The 25,120-nt window shown below is 43.5% G+C and overlaps 1 protein-coding gene across 1 annotated transcript in view; it reads left to right on the top strand.

The window, feature by feature from the left end:
* The window catches only part of PLXNC1 (plexin C1), a 214,862-nt gene that overhangs the window by 18,133 nt on the left and 171,609 nt on the right, over positions 1–25,120 (top strand). The window contains exons 2-4 of the mRNA XM_068276803.1: positions 9,390–9,521; positions 12,297–12,431; positions 21,378–21,478. Coding sequence (XP_068132904.1) covers positions 9,390–9,521; positions 12,297–12,431; positions 21,378–21,478 — 368 coding nt within the window. The remainder of the gene's footprint in view (positions 1–9,389; positions 9,522–12,296; positions 12,432–21,377; positions 21,479–25,120) is intronic.

Raw genomic sequence — 25,120 nt, 5'->3', positions numbered from 1 at the left:
GGGGATGTGCGCGCAGGGATGTGCGCGCATCCACCGGCAATAGGCTCCGCCCACCCGCGACGTCAAGCCGCCGGCCAATCGGAAGCGCCGGCGGGTTGTTAACCCGATGATCGCCGCATAGGAAGCGTATAATACGCTCTGTAATGTTTACAAAGTGTATTATACAGGCTGCCTCCTGCCCTGGTGGTCCCAGTGTCCGAGGGACCACCAGGGCAGGCTGCAGCCACCCTAGTCTGCACCCAAACACACTGATCTGCCCCCTGATCGCCCCCAGAGCACTCCTCAGACCCCCCCCCTGCCCACCCCCCAGACCACTGATTGCACCCAATCACCCCCCTAATCACCCATCAATCACTCCCTGTCACTATCTGTCAACGCTATTTTTTTGTAGTCCCTAAACTGCCCCCTGGGGACTCCTGATCACCCCCCTACCCCTCAGATTCTCCCCAGTCCCCCCTCCCCCTGTGTACTGTATGCATCTATCCCCCCGGATCATCTGTCAATCACCTGTCAATCACCCCCTGTCACTGCCACCCATCAATCAGCTCCTAACCTGCCCCATGTGGGCAATCTGATCACCCACCCACACCATTAGATCGCCTGCAGACCCGACGTCAGATCACCTCCCAAGTGCACTGTTTACATCTGTTCTCTCCTCTAAACACCCACTAATTACCCATCAATCACCCCCTATCACCACCTGTCACTGTTACCCATCAGATTAGACCCTAATCTGCCCCTTGTGGGCACCCAATCACCTGCCCACACACTCAGATTGCCCTCAGACCCCCTTATCAATTCGCCAGTGCATTATTTACATCTGTTCTTCCCTGTAATAACCCACTGATTACCTGTCAATCACCTATCAATCACCCCCTGTCACTGCCACCCATCAATCACCCCCTGTCACTGCCACCCATCAATCACCCCCTGTCACTGCCACCCATCAATCAGCCCCTAACCTGCCCCATGCGGGCAATCTGATCACCCACCCACACCATTAGATCGACTGCAGACCCGACGTCAGATCACCTCCCAAGTGCACTGTTTACATCTGTTCTCTCCTCTAAACACCCACTAATTACCCATCAATCACCCCCTATCACCACCTGTCACTGTTACCCATCAGATTAGACCCTAATCTGCCCCTTGCGGGCACCCAATCACCTGCCCACACGCTCAGATTGCCCTCAGACCCCCCCTTATCAATTCGCCAGTGCATTATTTACATCTGTTCTTCCCTGTAATAACCCATGGATCACCTTTCAATCACCTATCAATCACCCCCTGTCACTGCCACCCATCAATCACCCCCTGTCACTGCCACCCATCAATCAGCCCCTAACCTGCCCCTTGCGGGCAATCTGATCACCCACCCACACCATTAGATCGCCAGCAGACCCGACGTCAGATCACCTCCAAAGTGCACTGTTTACATCTGTTCTCTCCTCTAAACACCCACTAATTACCCATCAATCACCCCCTGTCACCACCTGTCACTGCTACCCATCAGATTAGACCCCTATCTGCCCCTAGGGCTCCCAATCACCCGCCCACACCCTCAGAACGCCCTCAGACCCCAGCCCTAATCACCTCGCCAGTGAATTGCTTGGATCTATTCCCCCCACTAATCACACCTTGAGACACCCATCAATCACCTCCTGTCACCACCTGTCACCCCCTAGCACACCTACCCATCAAATCAGGCCCTAATTTGCCCCGTGTGGGCTCCTGATCACTCGGCCAAACCCTCAGATCCCCCTCAGACCCCCTTCCGATCACCTCCCCAGTGCATTGATTGCATCTATTTTCCCCTCTAACCACCCCCTGAGACACCCATCAATCACCTCCTGTCACCCCCCTAGCACTCCTATACATCAGATCAGGTCCAATACAACCTGTCATGTAAGAGGCCACCCTGCTTATGACCGGTTCCACAAAATTCGCCCCCTCATAGACCACCTGCCATCAAAATTTGCAGATGCTTATACCACTGAACAGTCATTTTGAGACATTTGGTTTCCAGACTACTCACGGTTTTGGGCCCGTAAAATGCCAGGGCAGTATAGGAACTCCACAAGTGACCCCTTTTTAGAAAAAAGACACCCCAAGGTATTCTGTTAGGTGTATGAAGTGTTGATAGAAGATTTTATTTTTTTCGTCACAAGTTAGCGGAAATTGATTTGTATTGGTTTTTTTTTTCACAAAGTGTCAATTTCCGCTAACTTGTGACAAAAAAAAAATCTTCTATGAACTCACCATACTCCTAACAGAATACCTTGGGGTGTCTTTTTTCTAAAATGGGGTCACTTGTGGGGTTCCTATACTGCCCTGGCATTTTAGGGGCCCTAAACCGTGAGTAGTCTAGAATCAAAATGCCTCAAAATGACCTGTGAATAGGACGTTAGGCCCCTTAGCGCACCTAGGTTGCAAAAAAGTGTCACACATGTGGTATCGCCGTACTCAGAAGAAGTAGTATAATGTGTTTTGGGGTGTATTTTTACACATACCCATGCTGGGTGGGAGAAATCTCTCTGTAAATGGACAATTGTGTGTAAAAAAAAAATATCAAAAAATTGTCATTTACAGAGATATTTCTCCCACCCAGCATGGGTATGTGTAAAAATACACCACAAAACACATTATACTACTTCTCCTGAGTACAGTGGTACCACATGTGTGGCACTTTTTTGCACCCTAACTGCGCTAAGGGGCCCAAAGTCCAATCAGTACCTTTAGGATTTCGCAGGTCATTTTACGACATTTGGTTTCAAGACTACTCCTCACGGTTTAAGGCCCCTAAAATGCCAGGGCAGTATAGGAACCCGACAAATGACCCCATTTTAGAAAGAAGACACCCCAAGGTATTCCGTTAGGAGTATGGTGAGTTCATAGAAGATTTTATTTTTTGTCACAAGTTAGCGGAAAATGACGCTTTGTGAAAAAAAAATATTAAAATCAATTTCCGCTTACTTGTGACAAAAAATAAAATCTTCTATGAACTCACCATACTCCTAACGGAATACCTTGGGGTGTCTTCTTTCTAAAATGGGGTCATTTGTGGGGTTCCTATACTGCCCTGGCATTTTAGGGGCCCTAAACCGTGAGGAGTAGTCTTGAAACAAAATGTCGCAAAATGACCTGTGAAATCCTAAAGGTACTCATTGGACTTTGGGCCCGTTAGCGCAGTTAGGGTGCAAAAAAGTGCCACACATGTGGTATTGCCATACTCAGGAGAAGTAGTATAATGTGTTTTGGGGTGTATTTTTACACATACCCATGCTGAGTGGGAGAAATATCTCTGTAAATGGAAAATTGTGTGTAAAAAAAAAAATCAAAAAATTGTCATTTACAGAGATATTTCTCCCACCCAGCATGGGTATGTGTAAAAATACACCCCAAAACACATTATACTACTTCTGTGTGGCACTTTTTTGCAGCCTAACTGCGCTAAGGGGCCCTAAGTCCAATGAGCAACTTTAGGCTTTAAAGGGGTGCTTACAATTTAGTACCCCCCAAAACACCAAGACAGTAAACACACCCCACAAATGACTCCATTTTGGAAAGTAGACACTTCAAGGTATTCAGGGAGTCCGTGGCAGATTTCATTTTTTTTTGTCGCAAGTTAGAAGAAATGGAAAGTTTTTTTTTCCTTTTTTTTTGTCACAAAGTGTCATTTTCCGCTAACTTGTGATAAAAAATAAAATCTTCTATGAACTCACCATGCCTCTCAGTGAATACTTTGGTATGTCTTCTTTCCAAAATGGGGTCATTTGGGGGGTATTTATACTATCCTGGAATTTTAGCACCTCATGAAACATGACAGGTGCTCAGAAAAGTCGGAGATGCTTCAAAATGGGAAAATTCACTTTTTGCACCATAGTTTGTAAACGCTATAACTTTTACCCAAACCAATAAATATACACTGAATGGGTTTTTATCAAAGACATGTAGCAGAATAACTTTCGCGCTCAAATGTATAGGAAATTTTACTTTATTTGAAAAATGTCAGCACAGAAATAAAAAAAGTCATTTGTTTGGCAAAATTCATGTCTTTTTTGATGAATATAATAAAAAGTAAAAATCGCAGCAGCAATCAAATAGCACCAAAAGAAAGCTGTATTAGTGACAAGAAAAGGAGGTAAAATTCATTTAGACGGTAGGTTGTATGACCGAGCAATAAACCGTTAAAGCTGCAGTGGTCTGAATGGAAAAAAAAGACTCTGGTCCTTATCTTTCGCGAAAAAAGTAGGCAGTTAACATGTGACAGATGACAGGTTTTGGGCCAGTCCATGTTTTTAAGGGGGATTCTCAGGGCTTTCTTTGTTTTCAGCAGCATTTCCTGAACAGCAGTTTAACTGCCAAAATAGCAAGATACCAGCCGGCCTCCCTAATCACTTGCACACTATTATGTCAGTTAGATTTTGCAACTGTTGTTCAGGAAATGCAGTTGAAAACAAAGAAAGCCCTGAGAATCCCCCTTAAAAAGATGGACTGGCCCAAAACCTGTCATCTGTCACATTTTTTAACTGCCTACTTTTTTCGCGAAAGAACCCCTTTAAGGGTTTTTTTGACTGCAGTCCTTAAGTGGTTAAAGGGAAGGTCCAAGCAAAATAAAAAAATGAGTTTCACTTACCTGGGGCTTCTACCAGCCCCATGCAGCCATCCTGTGCCCTCGTAGTCATTTACTGCTGCTCCAGTCACCCGCTGGCAGCTTTCCGACCTCGGAGGTCGGCGGGCCGCATTGCGTACGTTTTTACGCTTTCCCACTAGTGCAGGAACATTAACACATACATTTTTACGCATTACTGGTTCAATGCGTAAAAATTTACGCATAGAACCATTAACGCATAAACATTTATGTGTTAATGTTCTTGCACTAGCGGGGAATGCGTAAAAACGTACGCAATGCGGCCAGCCGACCTCCGAGGTCGGAAAGCTGCCAGCGGGGGACTGGAGCAGCAGTGAGTGACTACAAGGGCACAGGATAGCTGCATGCGGCTGGTGGAAGCCCCAGGTAAGTGAAACTCATTTTTTTATTTTGCTTGGACCTTCCCTTTAAAGAGACACTGAAGCAAAAAAAAATGATATAATGAATTGGTTGTGTAGTACAGCTAAGAAATAAAGCATTAAAAGCAGAGACATAAGTCTAATATTTGTTTCCAGTACAGGAAGAGTTAAGAAACTCCAGTTGTTATCTATGCAAATAGCCATTGAGCTCTACGACTTTCAAAGTTGCAGAGAGCTCTGACTTCTGATGGTTTTTATCTCAACTGTATTGTTTTTTTCTTTTGCAGAGAACAGTTCAGGACAGGTCAAAAGTTTGCTGCCTGTGCTATAAAAACATGTAGAATGCCGAGTAGTGTGTAAATTGCAAGTATTAGAGAATGATGCAATGTTATAAAAAAAAAAGCTGTAAAATAAAAATATGAGAATATTTTTTTTTGCTACCGATGTTATAGTAATTATCCGTACTACACAACCAATTCATTATATAATAATTTTTTTTTCGCTTCAGTGTCTCATTAAACTTCAGTTTTCATCATGTCTTGAGTTAAATCATGACACCCATGGGATTCCTCATTCAAGTGAGCACCGCCACCAAATCACTAGAAGGGGACACTCACCCTTAATTGTAGACCCTCTATGAGATTGGGTCAATGCAAGCCTGCAGTGTCATTAGAGACCACCCTCCGCCTGTCACGATCTCTCGATGAAACAATATTCTTCAAAGTTGGTACAGCCCATTACAACTCAAAGATAAAAAACGCATCCCTCCATAGCGTAAACGCATTCACAATTTTATTAAAAGTTAAAAATGGCCACTCACATATTAAGATCTTGATCATCAAGCATAGAGTTTGCAGGGCTCTCCCCCTTAAAGGACTTACGAGCTGAATTTAAAAAAAAAAGTTAATTACCTTAGAGCACTATCAGACCTTAGGGCAGACGATCCATGGCTCCCTTGTGCTTTCCAGATGCACCGTTATCACAATCCACTTATCATTACATGCCCCGACCCAGCCCAGGCGACCCTGCCGCTTTAAAAATCCTCTGCCTGTGTATTTCAAATAGACGTGGCTGCGCAGGATTACAGCCCTGCACGCAGCCCATCGTCACTCCGTACACTGAGTAATACGTCATGTGGGCGTCACCACATGACCACCCACATGACAAGCCAACCGCGCCCCCTCAGCACAGAATGCGAGCGCAGAGCGAGGGAGGACGTAACCTAGTGTCTGCATTTGTTTACAGACACTAGGTTACGCTTTTGCGTGTGTCTTCGTGATTATGTGTGAAAATTTGTGATTGTGCGCGAAAACTCTAGCGCGGCCGTGATCTGAGTTATCACGGTTTAGTGAATCAAGCCCCCGCATGTGCATGGATCACAGAGAAATCAAATTTTAATTTAAAGAAAAAGGATGATCCAATTTAGTGCACCACCTGTTGTATAATTACAACACTGTTTATTCAATACTCAATTATCATAAAACTATTTACCGGTAAGAGACATGAATAATAGACCACCACAATTGGCAATGTATCACAAAAATATATATCATAGATAACTTTTTCATGATTCAGTCAGAATCACTTCCATGTAGAAATTGGGGTTGAAAAAACTATTGACATCAAAGTGCATTCAAAGTGACGTTGTCCACAATAAACAAAAAAGTGCCAGTGCAAAAATACCAAAATGTGTCACAAATCTATCAGTATATATCGAAGTATAAAATAGCAATATAAGAAAGAAATAACTAAATGTGCATCAGCAATGGAGCAGCATACAAAGTACTGGATAAGTTGCAAATGGAGTGCATAAATAGTGCATGCATACTACACTGGTACTAGTATCTTGTCCGTCTTAAAGCGGACCCAAACCAAACTTTTTTTTTAGTTCAAAATTTTTAGTTGCACCACTCTGACACATACAAAGATAAATAAACACTCCTTCAAGCCTATGAGCATTTCAGTGACTGCTTTTCACCCTTCTCTTTTCATAACTAGGGTTATACAGGTGGCAGCCATTAGCAATTCCTCCTTTGCTGGATACCATCTACTCCACCAGTTTGCCGGATTTTGTACCGGCAATTTGAAAGGAAGGGAGGGGTTTCTCCAATAAATTTAAAATATTTTATATTTGTCATCATGCAGCTGAAAAAAGGTTGCTATTTATTATTATAATTTAGAAAATAGATTTTATTTCTGAAATCTTGTATTTTTAATTTGGGTCCACTTTAATACTGTTTCATAATGCCTGGTGGAGGTCTGGGGTGAATCCCTTCAGCATTCCCCACATGTATTGCAGGAATTGATACCCACTTCCTCAAGGGCCTGAGATACATGTGAGGCATTATGGGACTGTATTAAGATGGACATGATCCTAGTATCTGGTGTAGTATGCACTATTTATGCACTGCATTTACACCTTATCCAGTACTTTGCATGCTGCTCCATTGCTAAATGGTTCTTTCTTTATTTTTTTGATAGTTTATACTTCATGGTTATGTGACATGTTTCTGTATTTTTGGACTGGAACTTTTTTGTATATTGTGGAAAATATCACTTTGAATGCACTTTATGATGCTAATAGTTTTTTGAACCTGGGTTCTACATGATAGCGAACAGTATACAAGATGAAGGAGGAACACAATAATCTTAATCAAGGATGTGGTGCACTAATGTTCATAAGGTGGTCGTGTGTCATGGTTGCTTGTACACCTGAGGAAGGGGTAGACCCCAAAACATGTTGTGTTTTGCTACTGTTTAAGTAAATGCAAGTTTATAATGCCTTTTGTGCGCCTCCTTCATCTTGTATAACGTTTGCTACCTTTGTGGACTGGTGACCCACAGGAGGAAAGTGCACCAGCGGACTAGGTGTGTGAAGCTTGGTAAGGGCTGGTTCACACTGGGGCGATTCTTCAGCGCTTTGCTGATTACTGGCAATCAGCAAAGCACTGCTTTTAATGTATCCCTATGGATACATTCACACTGCAGAGGTTGCGATTTTGATTAATTGCAAACACGCTGCTTGCAGCGTTTCAGGGGCAATTGCGCTGTGATTCTCGTTCTGTTGAACGGGAATCACAAGCGAAAATTCTGGCAAATTGCGGCAAATCGTGAGATTTGGGCTGCCTAATCATGGACGCAAATGTGATCGCAGTAAAGCGCCCAATGTGAACCAGCCCTTAGAGTGACTACTCCATCACACTTTACACTGCTTCTACATGGAAGTGGTTCTGACTGAACCATGATAATGATCTCTGATATATAAATTTGTGATACATTGCCAATTGTGGAGGTCTATTTTTTTGTGTTTTTTTAATAGTTTTATGATAATTGAGTATTGATAAACATTTTTGTGTAATTATACAACAGGTAGTGTAGTGAATTGGATCATTCTTTTTCTTTAAATTGCTAGTAAATTTACATTAAAAACACATCCACGACCATATACAAACCGCTAATATCCAAAACCTTAATATTCTGTAGTTATGTACTACCGGTACATAGAAAATGATTACTGAGATGCTAAATAATTATGTCTTGCATGCAGATGTAATGCAGATTGTATTTTGCTTGACATTGGGCAATGCACTTCTTTAAAATTTTGATTGGCGTAGTTCCAAACTGCATACAAATTGCAATAAATTTGCATTCTGCTTGAAATTATTAGCATGTCATTGACTATCTCTAGTACTGAGCTCTAGTGTTCTCTCAAAGTTAATTGAGAGAACACTAGAGCTCAGTACTAGAGATAGTCAATGACATGCTAATAATTTCAAGCAGAATGCAAATTTATTGCAATTTGTATGCAGTTTGGAACTACGCCAATCAAAATTTTAAAGAAGTGCATTGCCCAATGTCAAGCAAAATATCATTACATTTATACATAGTCCTTCCGTTTTCAAGGACTCAAAAATATGGTAATTAGCCAAACTATTGTAGTCATAAACAGAATAATTTTCAATATGTCATTGGCTCCCTCACTTGATGTTCTCTCACTTTCTCGATTAAACATTGATTATGAAAGACCATTGTTTGGAAGACCAGTGTGTTGGGGGAGCACTGGAAACTGCAGGTATGAGAATGAGGCTGCATTATCTTTATACTACATGTGGCAGTACAATGTTTATGGCTGCACCGATGCAAAGTGATATTCTCTGCTGAGACCTCATCTGATATCAAGCGAGACACACAAAAGGGTGGTACATTTCTTATATCAAGATGATCTAATCATGTATGGTCACTTTTTAGGATTGGTAAACCCAAAGGACATCTAGTATGTGGTCTGTAGTTTCAGGAACCTTCTCCTTGAGTGATGAAATGCTACTTTGTGGTTCTTGTGAGATTTGTTGAATGAATTGTAATGTTGTCTCTTATTCCAGCCATGTCCCACATTACCATCACTGCTTTCTGAGCCAATAATAAGCCATGGAGACCTATCTGCTGTATATGCAATGGAAGTACAGAAGAGTGTAATTCTGTTTCTTGGAACTGGAAATGGCCAACTACTTAAGGTACATCAGTGGAGCTCCTTGTTAAATAAATATAATGTCCTGATTCAATAAAATATTCTCCTTAACTTTTTCATAAGCATTATATAACATCTTATCAACAAAATTACTTTTCCGTGCTAAAATAATGCTAAAATAAGTTGTCACAAAGAGAAACTGCAAAGAGAAACTGTACTGTACATAATGAATAACAAAAAATTTTTTTGTTATTTTTGTTATACAATACTCTTACCTCACCCTGATATACTTTCTTGAATTTATCAGAGATGCTGGCATTTTAATTACTGTGAAATACCCCCCACCACCCCCCTCCCCCTCCCTGGGCTGAGACGGAACATCACATGACCTCCCAGAATGCTCTGGGGGAAAGGCTGCATAATATCATAATCTAAGCATAACATCAGTGAAGATGTCAGCGGCCACTATATAGGTACTTAATGATAATAATATTAATAAAACTATTGCATTGCACCACATATGGTGAGTTCCCATCTGATTTACCTCATATTACTAGATGCATTGTCATTGAGCTACAATTTTCACTGTGTGTTAGAACTATCAGCACATACATAAAAAAGGTTGTTGTGTTGAGTTTATTATAAGGAGCGCATCCCAACTTCTTTTGCAAAGAAGGAGATGAGTTCACTAGTATGACAGGAACTTTCTGTGGAAACGGGAACCCCTTTTTAGTAATAAGGCAGGGATAATTGACCACCCCCAAGTGAATTAGTACAGAGACACATTACTGCAGTACCCTTTATCCATATCCATAAAGATTTCACAGATAAACCGATTAACATGATGATAAAACCCTTTGAGAAAAAAATGTCAATCTATAAATAATTAGTGACTGTTTCCCACAGTAATCCAAGGTCCCACTCTTTGCAATTATGTGGGGTCTTGCTCCATAAGCCACCACTCTCATACGATTATCACAACAATAATTGGGAGCAGCAGCATCAAGATCTCTGATTACGTACTCTGAAAAGCACTGCAGAAGATTTCATAGCTATATAAATTCTCTGTAGTATTAATTTTCACTTTGTCTATTCATTCCCTGGCATGGATCCTTATTGGGCAGTATGGTGGTGTAGTGGATAGCAGTCTTGCCTTGCTGTGCTAGAGTCTGAGGTGCAAATCTGAGCGAGGACACTATCTGCATGGAGTTTGTAGGGAGACTGTGTTTATATGCATTCTCTCCCATGTATCAGATTAGTAAATTGGTCTGAGACATATGACTGTGGCAGGCATCAGAGGAGGTCAAAGAAATACCAATACCTTAATCTTAGAGTAAGGGCCTGTTTCCACTACACGCAGATTTGATGCAGAATGGATGCAGAAAAACGGACTCCAATGAATTCCTATGGGCCTGTTTCCACTAAACGCGATTATTCTGATGCAGATTTTCCCATAGGCATTCATTGGAGTCAGTTTTTCTGCATCCATTCTGCATCCAATCTGCATCAAATCTGCGTGTAGTGGAAACAGGCCCTAATGCAGATTTGTGCAGCTTGGAATTTAACTAAATCAAAATTATCAGCTGCTGCAAATGCAATTAACATAAAAGTTTAAAAGTTGTGTTAACTTAAAAATTAATAACATCTACTTAACCATCTCTAGCAGGGACTAGATTGTAAACTCCTTTGTAGGACAGTTAGGCCTCTTTTCCATGGACGGCTGAACTGCTCGTTTGTCGAGTATTTGGTTGGTATTTAACTGCAATTACATGTGTTACCCATCAGCAAAAAAAAGTCACGCGTCCATCTGAGCACAGCAACCACCGTGCTCAAATGAACCTACATGGGGGGCCGCCTGTCCACCACCTGTGCAGAGCGCGAGCAAGCCCCAACTGGTGGACGGGAGCAGCTGACAAGCGGTGAATTCACTCCCTTTAGCTGCTCATGGAGAAGAAGCCTAAGTGGCATGGCTGACACTATTAACACACATATCTGTGGGATCACAATGCACCTCCTCCACTTTGAAACATCACATAGACTTCACACTGCAGTGCGACTTTCTATGGTAAGATGACCCCTTTACGTTGCTTTGCAATGGACCACTGTGAGCGGGTGCCTCAAACTATGTACACACCCAGTTTTGCCCAGCAAGGGTGATCATAACAAAGGAGTAATTAGAATATTTCAGCAGAGCCGGGACAAGGTCCTCCAGCACCCAAGGCTGAGACACCAAAGTATGCCCCTCCATTCCTCCCACCCCAGCCGTCACACACTGATTGCTATTAGACTAAGAGGCGCCCCAGGGGCCCCAACACCTTAATCTCTAGTTATATGGCTTGCGGTCACTGCCATGTATCCCCTTTTCTTATTTCTCTATGCTTTAAATACAGTAGGGGAATGATGGCTTAGTGAGTTGTGCGCCCCCTCCTACACTGCGCCCTGAGTCTGCAGCCTCTCTCGTCTCTGCCTCGGCCCGGCCCTGATTTCAGTTTGTCAGCTGAACTTTAACTTCCTCTTTCTGTGTCTGTAAATAGTACATTTCCATCCAACTTTTATATTTCTAGCTAAATAGGTAGCACACACTATACTGACAGGAGTTTGTGGTACCAATGTAGCTAGATCATAGTGCAAGTTAGGAGCAATGTACCAGTGACTATCACAGGTGCAAAGCCAGCAACATCCAGCACGGTAGTTGTATGACAAATCCTTAAAAAATGCCTCAAAATGTAATGAACCTTAATTTATATTTTTGGTGGTGTTTCACTTTGTGAAGTAATTTAACACAGTTGTGGTAACAATTTCCAATTATGTCCAAATTCAGGTTACCTTGGATTCAAATTATTCAGCAAGCTGTTCAGAGGTTTTATATGAATTTCAGCAAGAAGCTCCTGTTTTCCGAACAATGCACCTTGATCCTATTGACAACAATTATTTGTACGTGGCCACTGTGACGGAGGTTGGTATTGACTTCTTGCTATACTACTAAAACCTCAGATAACATTCTGTCTTCAAGCTGTGGTCATAATTTTGGTTTTCCTTGGTACCCAAAGTTTGAAAATTCGGGCAAGTGATCTATCTTATTAAATAAAATGTGAATTGTTCATGTGAGTCAGATCCAATTCCCTTTTTCTCCTATAGGCTCATACTCACTAAGCGATTTTCCTGAATTATTTTTTGTGATGAACGATTTTTTCACAATATCACGCAATATCATTTAACCAGAATTTGTTAAACGCCACCATCCACGATGATCATGTCGGATGGAATCGTGGAGTATCGTTTTGATCCTCATTGACTTCCGTGGGCTTTACACAATCGTTTCCGACGCTGCAAATGACACTTGCAAATTGGCCAGATGGATTGGGGAGCGATTGTTTGTTGCTGGAGATCCTAGATCCATCTGGCTGCAATATGCCAGTAAGTACTTAGCTTGTGTTTTCTCCAACTAAAAATCCCTGCAACTCTGTGTATATGGGTGTGTTAGGGCTAGACAATTGATTTGGAACAAGGGGAACTATATTGCCCATACAAAGCACCACTCATATATATTTAAAAGAATATGACAATTTTATTGAACAATCAATGCACTATATAAACACATAAAACCAATTTAAACCTATTCACCATGTAGCTGATCATATGTAGTAAGATATACTATCATATATAGCCAGTTCAAAAATATATCCAATGTAATCCACTATGATAAACTATCACCTGAGGTGCTCATGAATGAGCCAACCTCAAATGTAGAACCCGGGTCCAGTAATTGCTGTTCATACATACAGTAGATAACGTGCTTATAGTGATATGAAATTGTGCATAAGAATATATTATAACAAACAAACAAAAAATAAACAATGGTGAGCAAAGAAGGTACAATCAATTATCCAGTGAGAGCAAAAAATGTGCTTATACTATAGTGCAAGATGTGATTATATAAGCCCACTTTAATTTGTTTTTCTAAAACATATTTTGCTTAGTGCAATGGTTACTCATATGTCGGTTCCATAGATTTTTTTTACTGGACTTGGTTTGTAAGTTTGTTGGACATTACATCCATTAAAACATAGACAATTAATGCGTTCATAATTAGTGTTGGTGTTCGAATTTGGTAACTCCTGGTTCAGAACCCGAACACCCACATTCAGCACCATTTTAGCACTGGACAACAGAACAGGGAAGGGGGGAGTCATTTAAAGGGACTCCGAGCTCAAGTCTGCTGAGTGTCGGGCTGTTCCTTCCGTGTATGACGCGGCTGACGTCACACGCCGGCCACCTCGCGTCATCACGGCGGCCGGCGTGAAAGTACTGCGCATGCGCGTCAGCCGCGTCATACGCGGAAGGAACAGCCCGAAACTCAGCAGAGTGTCGCCCGGGCTGCGGCCGGTCAGCCATTCCGGAGCGGGGACTAGGAGAGGAGCCAGGACGCCGTCGTGGGACCTTCCGACCAGCACTGGGCTGGAAAAAGCCCCGGGTGAGTACAACTTTCTTTTTTTACTTGAGCTCGGAGTCCCTTTAACTCAGATACTTCCTCCTTTAAGCTTGGAAGGAGAATGTATCAGAATTAAATGAAACTCACCTGGTAGGTAGGTTGAGTAAAAGGTACACAATGTGGAAGATAGGTCTAGCACACAGTGGTAGAATTGTGATTGGGTTGGGACACGTAGTGAAGGTGGTGGAGCAGGTGATCAAGATGCAATGTGCATAAAGTGGTGGTATGGTATGATACACGCTGGTCTGAACTCAGGCATGGCGGATGACAATGACCGCTGTGGCAGAGAATTGGGTCAATTGAGTCAAACCAGTGTGTGTACACAAGGTCTGCTAAATTCTTGACATGCCAGATCTTCAGAGATCTCCGATACCCAAGCACCACCTGATTGCCTTCTTTTCCCAGCTCCTCCGCCCCACCCATGGGGAAGTGCTTTGTCGCACATGTATTCGTTCTCCCTCCATCCCCACCACACGGTAACAGATGCGTTGATAGCCAGGAGGCCGATGACGCGTCTGTACAATGTTGGCTCTACTCACTCAATGCTTTAAATTCTTTGGATGTTTATATCTTAAATATTGATATGAAGATAAGACAGCATGTTTAAGAGGCTTTATGGAGTGGACAATGAACTTGGGAACATTTTCATATCAACTTTTTACTACTACTACCAATAACCTATGGTATAGCACACTCTTGCATTATGTGTGATATTGATGAATTCCACATGGTCATTGGGTGGTCACTCGGTTTAAATGTCCCTGTGAAAGGACACTAAAAAAGAACCTGAACTAAAAATGAAAAGTCAAAATAACCATACACAGGTCATACTTACCTCCTCTTTAGTCTACTTCTCAATCTCTTTCTCCTCTCCTGCCTCCCATTTGTCCACTGTGATCAGTGGAATTCTCCATCCTCCATTTTAAAAATGGCCATTACCCCATAACAGCTTCCGGGTCAGCACACTGTTAAACTGTAATATCACCCATTTGAGCCATAGGGAAACATGTAACTGACAGCTGCTGATATATAACTGACAGCAACTGGTATATTTCAGTTCTGACAAAATATTGTCAGAACCGGAAGGGATCACTGTAACAAGAAAGTGGTGAGCTGCTGAGAGGAACTGAAGGTGAGGTTAGTATGTAATATTCATTTGCAGCTACGTCACATGTTTGTTTTAAATAATTTTACTCACTTCAGGTTCTCTTTAAGAACAACTTGTAATTGTAATGATCCGCTCAGCTGGCTGCACAGGCAGACAGCTGTTTGACCATTCCTTCAGTCTGTGGGATGCAGGTCTCTGGATAATAGACCTGTCTTTGCTTTGCAAGCTTCAGACCTGCTCTGCCTCTGAGGAATTTGCATATACTGATTATGCAAATTGCCTAGTCGCCTCCCTTGAAGGCTTGCAGCATAAATACCATGTGATCCCACAATCCTTTGCTGGTCATCATGGTTTGTTACTGGTAAAACACTCCTGAAGTGTCAGCTTTGCTATTGTTTGCTAAAGATATCTTAGAGTATTTCTGGGGACTGCATTAGGCATCCCTCTAGTACAGTCAGGTTGTATTATTTGTATTGCCTGTTCTGTCTTCTGTTATCCTTGCGATTACACTGTCGCCAGCGGTTGGTGATGGTGAATCGTTTTGTCCTGAACCTGGATCACACTCGCTCTGGCGGAAAGAGCAGTGGATCTTACTAAGCTCTGTTTCTGTACTTGGATCACACTTGCTCTGGCGGAAAGAGCAGTGGAGCTTGCTAACTCTGTTTCCCTACTTGGTTCACACTCGCTCTGGCGGAAAGAGCAGTGGATCCTCCTTGTCCTGTCCCTGAACCCGGATCGCACTCGCTCTGGCAGAAGAGCGGTGGATCTTATCTGACCTATTCCTGTTTCTATCCATTTGTCTGTCTGGATCGCACTCGCTCTAGCGGTAGCAGCGGTGGTTCCTTTTGTACTCTGTCTGGGAGTGTAGGCCAGGGCTGCGGTTGCTGCTGGCTGCTCCTTCTCTCTGTCTTGTCTGATACGAACGCGTGCTGTAGGCTCGGTGGGGTAACCGTTAAGCAAGCGTTCGCGTTCTCTGTTTCGTGTTTGTGTGTCGTTGGTTAGTTAGGGTGGCGTGCTTGTCTCTGTTGTGCTTAACGTGCAGAGACCGTGCTGTAAACGCGTTCGCTTTTGCGAATGAGTGCGGTGTTCGTGTTTAGATAGCGTTTGTTATTTTCCTTATTGTTCTTGTTTGCTGTGCCTTTGCTACTCTCGTACTCTATCCTGCTCAGTCTTGAGTCGCTGTTGGCAATCTCCATCTCTTGCGATTGCTTTCCTGCTTGGTCTTCGCAGTTGTGTGTTCATCGTCTCTGGGTGGCGGCTAGATTGGTGGACACACATACATCCTGTCTCTGTGCTCTCTCTCTTTAAGGGCTATCTTGCCCTGCATTGTTGCAATTCGGACAATTCCCATCGGCCATCTGTGGCAGTACAGAGGGTTTATTCCTCTGCACTCCACAGCTCCATCTGCCGGTGGGAATTTCCCTCTACTGGTGCTTTGCACCAAAGCTGGGTTTTCTCTTTTTATACGCTTGTGGAGGACTTCCGCCGTGTCAGCGCACATCTTGTGAACTGACCATTGAGATAATTCCACAATCGTTACAGTATGACCAGCCAAACCAAAATTCCCAGTGTAGAGGGAATTCCCGATTTGTATGTTTTTTGTCGAATTTGGTTCTTATATCTTTAAGAGCTTCAAGAGACTAGACTCTGAAACCAAGGAAGACTTCCTTGCTGAATGTGTAAGATTTTTGCTGAATCCTACCTTTCAAATTACTGACCCGTCCACGTCAGCTCTCCAATTCGCTTATACGCTATTGCAAGGAGATCTGTTTGTGTGGGCTTATGAGGTATTGAAAAGCAATTCCTGGGAGGATAATCTTTATCAGTTTCTTACATTGATTTTTTCCCACTGGTTTGAGCTGCCTTGCTTACCACCCATGCTTGATGAATATGTGTCTGTTAATCAGTCAGCTGTTCTGTCCCTTTCATGCAAAACCATTCAGTTTGATGATAAATACAGTAACAGCTCCCTGGTATCTAGACAGCAGCCACTTGTAGTGGCTGAAACAAAACAAAGAAAATCTAGAAAAAGTTCCCAGCGGAAAAATCCGTTGCCTATAGCAACTACAAATAAAGAAATTATTTCTGAAATGTGTAAACCACTTGAAGGTGGCAAACTCAGAGAGACTTCTCAGTCTCAGGTTCTGTTGCCCCATGCTAAAGCATATGTGGAGCCTATGATAGGCCGAATTATTTGGTATATTAAAGGTGTAAGAAAGTCTATGCATGTTTCTGATCCCAACCTATATGAATGTTTCTTTGATACAGGGTTGTTTGAGCCTCCATTCGCTCCGTGGGAGGTCAGGGCATTGGTTGAGGAGTTTGAGTTTGATTGGAAAGTGTTTTGCGACTTCTACATCGCAGAAAGCGAAGAGACTCTTAACGCTTGTATAAATTCTGTGTACGCCTTGATTGATTCTGGTGAGTGTGACGAGTGTTTTGTGGATCCGGTGATGTGTGTGTGGCAGATGATTTTGGATGAATTGCACACACACCAATCAATTGATTTCAATAAAGAGACATCGTTATCGGATGGTTGTTCCAGCCTTTCTGGGGTAAAGCATGTGAGTCGAGACATTGTGCGTTCTGAAATGAATGGGTGTACCACTGTGGTTGATTCCAGTGTGAATCCTGAAAGATTCTCTCCTGCTTGTGTGGAGGTTGAATCTATGCGATTTAATGCCTGTTTCCCAGATGTTCCTGCAGATTGTGATCAACATGAATGTGTCAGTTTTGTCAAGGATATGTGGGATCCCTTGTCAATTAAAAACAGATCTTTTCCTCTCTGTAATTCTTTCAGACCTTCCATCTATGATCCTGCTTTGGGGAAAGTTCCTAAACTATACAGCATCAAAAGTAATATTGATATGTCTAATAAAGTTTCTCCTGTTGTTGTCACAACTTCTTCTGCCAATGAATCTTTGTCTCACCCTGTTCACACCTGTAAGGGCCCGTTGCCTGATCACAGTTGCTCCAGTGCTTCTGTCCTGAACGCCTTGCAGTCTGCTCCACAGATTGCGGAGCTTCGCGCTATGGAAGTGTCAGTTTCACAACCTAAAGCGATCGTGGATTCGCAAGTTTTGCGTTCTGACTCCTCGGATTCGACATTGTTAGCCGAATCTAAGAGTGAGACAGCGCTTTGGTTTTGCGAATCTGTTACTGGGGAATCGTTGCCTTGTCCAGAGAGGATCTATGTGAGCCTGCCCTGTACCATGAATAAAGACATGATGTCCATTCACACTGACATTTGTGAGCCCCTTTCTTGCTCAGCAGATAGTACTGACTCTCCACCCTGTACTCTGGATGAGTCAATATTGCCTTGCATAAAATCTCCTGCAGTGACCCTGGAGGCTCGTCTAGGTATTGCTACCATCCTCACCTGTTTTTCTGCCATTTTGGAATTGCAGTCTAGTTTGACTGCTATGCAGAATTCTGTGTGTAGTGAGATTAGAGTTAGGGAGTCAGTATGTGTTCCAATAAATATTCTTATGCATCCTGTTCATGAAGATAAAAGTCAGTCTCAGCGGATTGTAGAACCATCCCTGGGACATTTGCTCTGTCCGCAAAATGTATTTGATGCTGTGCCCTGTAACATGGATAGTTCAGAATCCTTGATTTCTTTGTCAGAAAATTTGCGAAACAATGCTCCTGAGCTTTTGTTTGATGTTCTGGAGGTCTCCGAGTTGCTCCCAAAGGGTGCAGAACTTTTGGGAGGTGCCTTCTGTTCCGCAGGGCCATCTGGGGTGTTGCTCACTTCAGTAGGCATCGCTGCTATATTAACTACTTTTGCAGCTCTTGGGGAGCTTCAGTCAGGCGTAGTCAATGATGAGTGTTGGTTGAATACCAGTACAGTCACGGAAAGTTCTAAGTCAGGGTCCAAGTCTTCTTTTGAAAGTCCAGTGCTTGTGACCGCTACTCGTGATGATTCTCTGCCCAGTTTTGGTTTTGATCTTATCGTGACGGTCTCTGAGGTTGGCAGTTCCTCGACTGAGGTTTCTCTTGTGCTAGTGTACCGCGATGTGCTTTGTGACCCAGAAAGCCCAAGTGTGTCTCGGTTGCCAGCATGCTCAGATGCTTCCTCGGTGGAGACATGTTCTGATATTGCCTGCTTGTCTGCATGCCCAAAAGTGGTCCCTGAAAGCCCTGATCTCGACGCTTGTCCTGGTAATCTTGAATTCGGAATTGTCATTGGTTCCATAGAGGTTCTTGGTAGTTCTCCATGTGAGCCTGGTGATCGTTCTGCCCTCCTGGGATCTCTGCGGAGCTTTAAAGTGTTCTGGGAGAGTCTGGGAGAAATATTTACTGGTACCCTGGATGAGATCAACAGTGGCTTCTCTGTGGAAAGGGGCACTTCAAATGGGTATTGTGGCAAGTTTGGTATTTTTGGACGGTCCTTGGAAGGTGGTGGGCATGGCTCGGAGGGTGTCGATAGGGTCTTCTCTGGCATTCACAGTTCTGACGGGTGTTACGCTGAGACTTGTAGTACTCATGGGCATGTTTCGGTGGCTTCTGCTTCCGACGAGGTCGGTTTCGGGAGGATTGATTCTGGAAATGGGCCTAGTCGGGCTGTCTCGACCTTCATGAGTCTTCAGTCAGAGTTTTTTGCTAAGGTCAGTTTTGAGAGACGTCTGGGAGCCGTCTCTAGAGGAGGGGGGTACTGTAATGATCCGCTCAGCTGGCTGCACAGGCAGACAGCTGTTCGACCATTCCTTCAGTCTGTGGGATGCAGGTCTCTTGATAATAGACCTGTCTTTGCTTTGCAAGCTTCAGACCTGCTCTGCTGCTGAGGAATTTGCATATACTGATTATGCAAATTGCCTAGTCGCCTCCCTTGAAGGCTTGCAGCATAAATACTATGTGATCCCACAATCCTTTGCTGGTCATCATGGTTTGTTACTGGTAAAGCACTCCTGAAGTGTCAGCCTTGCTATTGTTTGCTAAAGATATCTTAGAGTATTTCTGGGGACTGCATTAGGCATCCCTCTAGTACAGTCAGGTTGTATTATTTGTATTGTCTGTTCTGTCTTCTGTTATCCTTGCGATTGCACTGTTGCCAGCGGTTGGTGATGGTGAATTGTTTGGTCCTGAACCTGGATCACACTCGCTCTGGCGGAAAGAGCAGTGGATCTTACTAAGCTCTGTTTCTGTACTTGGATCACACTCGCTCTGGCAGGAAGAGCAGTGGATCTTGCTAACTCTGTTTCCCTACTTGGTTCACACTCGCTCTGGCGGAAAAAAGCAGTGGATCCTCCCTGTCCTGTCCCTGAACCCGGATCGCACTCGCTCTGGCCGAAGAGCGGTGGATCTTATCTGACCTATTCCTGTTTCTATCCGTTTGTCTGTCCGGATCGCACTCGCTCTAGTGGTAGCAGCGGTGGTTCCTTTTGTACTCTGTCTGGGAGTGTAGGCCAGAGCTGCGGTTGCTGCTGGCTGCTCCTTCTCTCTGTCTTGTCTGATACGAACGCGTGCTGTAGGCTCGGTGGGGTAACCGTTAAGCAAGCGTTCGCGTTCTCTGTTTCGTGTTTGTGTGTCGTTGGTTAGTTAGGGTGGCGTGCTTGTCTCTGTTGCGCTTAACGTGCGGAGACCGCGCCGTAAACGCGTTCGCCGTTGCGAATGAGTGCGGTGTTCGCGTTTAGTTAGCATTTGTTATTTTCCTTATTGTTCTTGTTTGCTGTGCCTTTGCTACTCTCGTGCTCTATCCTGCTCAGTCTTGTGTCGCTGTTGGCAATCGCCATCTCTTGCGATTGCTTTCCCACTTGGTCTTCGCGGTTGTGTGTTCATCGTTGCTGGGTGGCGGCTAGATTGTTGGACACACATACATCCTGTCTCTGTGCTCTCTCTCTTTAAGGGCTATCTTGCCCTGCATTGTTGCAATTCGGACAATTCCCATCGGCCATCTGTGGCAGTACAGAGGGTTTATTCCTCTGCACTCCACAGCTCCATCTGCCGGTGGGAATTTCCCTCCACTGGTGCTTTGCACCAAAGCTGGGTTCTCTCCTTTTATACGTTTGTGGAGGACTTCCGCCGTGTCAGCACACATCTTGTGCGCTGACCACGGAGATAATTCCACAATCGTTACAGTAATAAATAATTACAGAGAAAACTGATGTTTTATGGGTTTTATTTATTTTTCTTTTATCTAATTGACACTTTTGATAGTGTTACACCATGGATTAAATTCTGATACTGGATTTTGGATCAAATATGTATGTTTTTAATTGTTGTTGTTTTTTTACTATTTTTTTTTACTATTTGCATTTTAGTTGTAGCATGTTGAAACAAACATATGCTTGTTTACCTAGATTAAACGTCTCAAGATTGCAAAATGTGAGCAGTATGACACCTGCAATGAATGCTTGGCTGCAAATGATCCACACTGTGGGTGGTGCCAGACGGAGAGAAGGTTTGTAGATCATAAAATATGATGAAAAACCTTAGATGTTTTTTAAGTCTGCTACATGTTATTTTGTGAGAATTGCAAGATTTATCTATAGCCCCATAAGAAGAAGCTTACCTTTCTGTATGTACAATATTCTGTTTTGTATTATTCTGGATTGAGGAGGAGAGGGAACAAAAAATACTCTACAAAAGCTCAAAAATACGATTAGTAGAGGTCGCAATTTTCAATGTCTGGTTGTTGGTAATCCTCTGGGTTAATCAGAGCCGCCACCAGAAATGTTGGGGCCCCTCATACATCATCAGGCTTGCCCCCCCCCCCCCCCATATAGGCTAGTAAGGTACAGGTGTCGCACAATATAGGCTAGCTAGGCACTGGTGTCCCCCAGTACAGGTTAGCAAGGTACCAATGCCCCCCCCCCCCCCCCCAGTATAAGTTAACTTAGTGTAGGGGATTCAGTAAAAGTTATCCAGCACTTGGGGAGCTAGTGTAGGTGCCCCCCACCCCCCAATCCAGGAGCTGTTGTTCATTGTACCAGCCACCCCAGACCAGAAGCACCCCTCACCCACCCCCAATTTGAACGCACTTTTTTCATGTATTCCTCTACAATACAGGTATACAAATTATTCCAACCCCCCCCCCCCCCCAATACTGTAGTTGGCAGATACCCTCCCCACACAACCCCACCATTACAGCAAGCCAGATGCATCTCACTACCGCCCCCCCCCCCCTTCCCACACACACACACACACACACACACATGGTATAGAGTGCCAGATGCTTTACCCCTCTTCCCCCAGTATAGCTAACACTATGCGTCCCGTTCCCCCCAGTGCAGTATAACTAGCCAGATGCCGTCCCCATACACTCCAACCAGTATAATGTAGCAAGACAGATGCCAAGCACAGATGCTCCCCTCCCTCCTAGTCAGCTGCTCTCCCTATCCCCCACCCTGTAGCTAGCCACATGCCCACTAGTACAGTAAAACAAGCCAGATGCCAATACAGTATATCTATCTATATCACCTTTCCCCAGTAGCTACCAAAATACACTATACCCAAGAGGAGTGTAGCCCCTCCACTGCAGGAGTCCTGAACAGTGACTCATCTGCTCTCCCCCTGACAACCCCTCTCGTTTACTGTACTGTCCAGACTCCAGCATAACCAAACGTCAGAGTCCAGGAGTGAGTGTCAGAGCCAGCAGCTTTGTGTGAAGTCCTTAGTGTGTGGCGACTGGCTCTCCTGCTGAGATGTTAGTCTTCTGCCGCTGTTCACCAACCTAACTGCTGCATATACACCAGGTATGCGACACTCTGTACTGCAGCCTCCTCCTGAGCTCCCTGCACTGCCCGGCATAACTAAACTTTAGATCAGCGATGGCTGGAGCTCTCTCAGTGCTTAGTGAGTGAGAGCTGCTGTCATGCACTGGTCTATGCGTGATGTATATTTCAAAAAACAGGAAGTCACATGTCACTTCCTGTTTACAGCGTAGCCCCGTGCATGACAGCAGCTTTCACTCACTAAGCACTGTGAGCTCACAGACCGGCTACCGCTGATCTAAAATTTAGTTATGCCGGGCAGTGCAGCGAGCTCAGGAGGAGGCTGCAGTACAGAGTCTTACCTGGTGTGTATGCAGCAGTCAGGTGGGTGGACAGCACGAAACAAACATCGCGACAGGAGAGCCAGGCGGCCACACACATAGGAGTAAGGGCTGGGGAGGGGGACAACGGACGGGCCCCCTGAAGACCCCGGGCCCGTCTCTGAAGTGTCGATTGTCCCCCCCTGATGGCGGCACTGGGGTTACTGCATCAAACTTCTTTAGTGCCGTCAATGATTATTTAATCTGATGTTTTGGGGTTTTTGCTACTTTTCTCATGATTCTCTTGCCCTAAAGTGGAATGAAATCCAGCATTTTTTCTTTGATCTAAAAGATTATTTACAGCATATTATATACTACCACCATTTTTTTTTTTACTAGAACAGCATTCAACTAGTGATCTGAAAACTTGGCTCCCCAGCTGTTAAGGAACTACAAGTCCCACAATGCATTGCAGGAGTTTGGCAGCCGCAATCATGATTCATAAAGGCAAATGCATTGTGGGACTTGTAGCTACTTAACAGCTGGAGAGCCAAGTTTGCAGATCACTGAACTAGTTAAACACAGGACTTACAAGCTCCCTGCAGAGAAAGCTGGATGCATCCGAACTGGAGATATTATCTTGTGTTTACTTAATTGTATCAACTGAGGGATGTAAACATTTCTCTGACTGTGCAGACACTTCTGAACACAGACAGACACTCAGAAATCATTTCTGGGGACATTAAAAGATGAATAAACCAGTTATGAATAAAATGCAAAGGCAGCTCTCAGAGCAAAAAAATTGTACTTTGGGAACTTGTAATTTCTAAATGAATAATACTTATGCACAAAAGCAAATATGTTAACCGTATGGCAAACAAAAAGTAGGAAGATGTTTTTATTGAATATTATGTCAGAGTTTTAAACCGCTTAAAAGGAAACCTGAAGTGATATGTATACAGAGGCTGCCATTTTCATTCCCTTTTAAACAATGTCAGTTACCTAGCTGTCCTGCTGAGCTTTTTGCTTTAGCTGTTTTTGAGTCACATGTCTGCAACAAGCATGCAGCCAGTGGAGTCAGACCAGAGTCACAGCATCTGATCCCCATGCTCATTCTTGATCAGTGACTTATGAGGCTGAGCATCAGAACAGAAGCCAGGCAACTGGTATTGATTATTAAGCTTGCATCATGAAGATGGCAGCCTCCCTACTCCTCTCATTGCCTTTAAACACAAATGAGAAAAGTTACAAACACATTTTGCACATAGCTGTGTACATAAATTAATGTATATGCACAAAATAGCAAATACATTACCTAATTTGGTAATACCAGATGATTCTGTACAATTTTTCAGCTATAGGCACAGTGTGCTCATGCATAAAACCTGCACAAAACAGACAGAACTGTTAGAATTACATCATCTGAGTGCACAGAAATAGTAGACACTGGGAGCAACTTGTATTGAGAATAGAAGATGCATGCAACTGCATTTAGAAAACCATAGGACACCTTCACCGCAATCAAGCTTACAGTATAAGATTTCAAGCAACGCTGGAAGGGTGCTGCTTTGCAATCAAAATATGCAGAAGCTTCAGTCAAGCCATCAGATTAAGAAGTGTGTCACCTCCCTCCCAGCCCTTCACTCCACCATTGCCAAATATGAAGTAATCTCTGGGTTCAAAATAAATAAAGATAAAACTGAAGCTTTATCAATCAAAATCCCCCCAGACATGCTTCTCTCCCTAAAGTTCCATTATCCATACCACTGGAGAACCCAAACCTTAAAATACTTAGGGATTAACTTAACATCTTCATACACATCCATATATATACATAATTTTCCTTCCCTCATTCATAAAATACTCCAAGATCTGCACAAATGGACTGCTTACAAAATATCATGGATTGGAAGAATATACTCTCTAAAGATGAACATACTGCCACGCATCCTGTACTTATTTGAGACCCTCCCGGTCCAAGTCCCCTTGGTTCAGTTGTCCAGACTTCAATCTGCTTTTTTAAAATTTGTATGGAATCATAAACGTCCCAGAGTCGCAAAAGCTGTTTTA

This window comes from Hyperolius riggenbachi, chromosome 3 (assembly GCF_040937935.1).
Source record: "Hyperolius riggenbachi isolate aHypRig1 chromosome 3, aHypRig1.pri, whole genome shotgun sequence".
Lineage (NCBI taxonomy): Eukaryota > Metazoa > Chordata > Amphibia > Anura > Hyperoliidae > Hyperolius > Hyperolius riggenbachi.
This window is presented reverse-complemented; position numbering and strand designations above follow the sequence as displayed.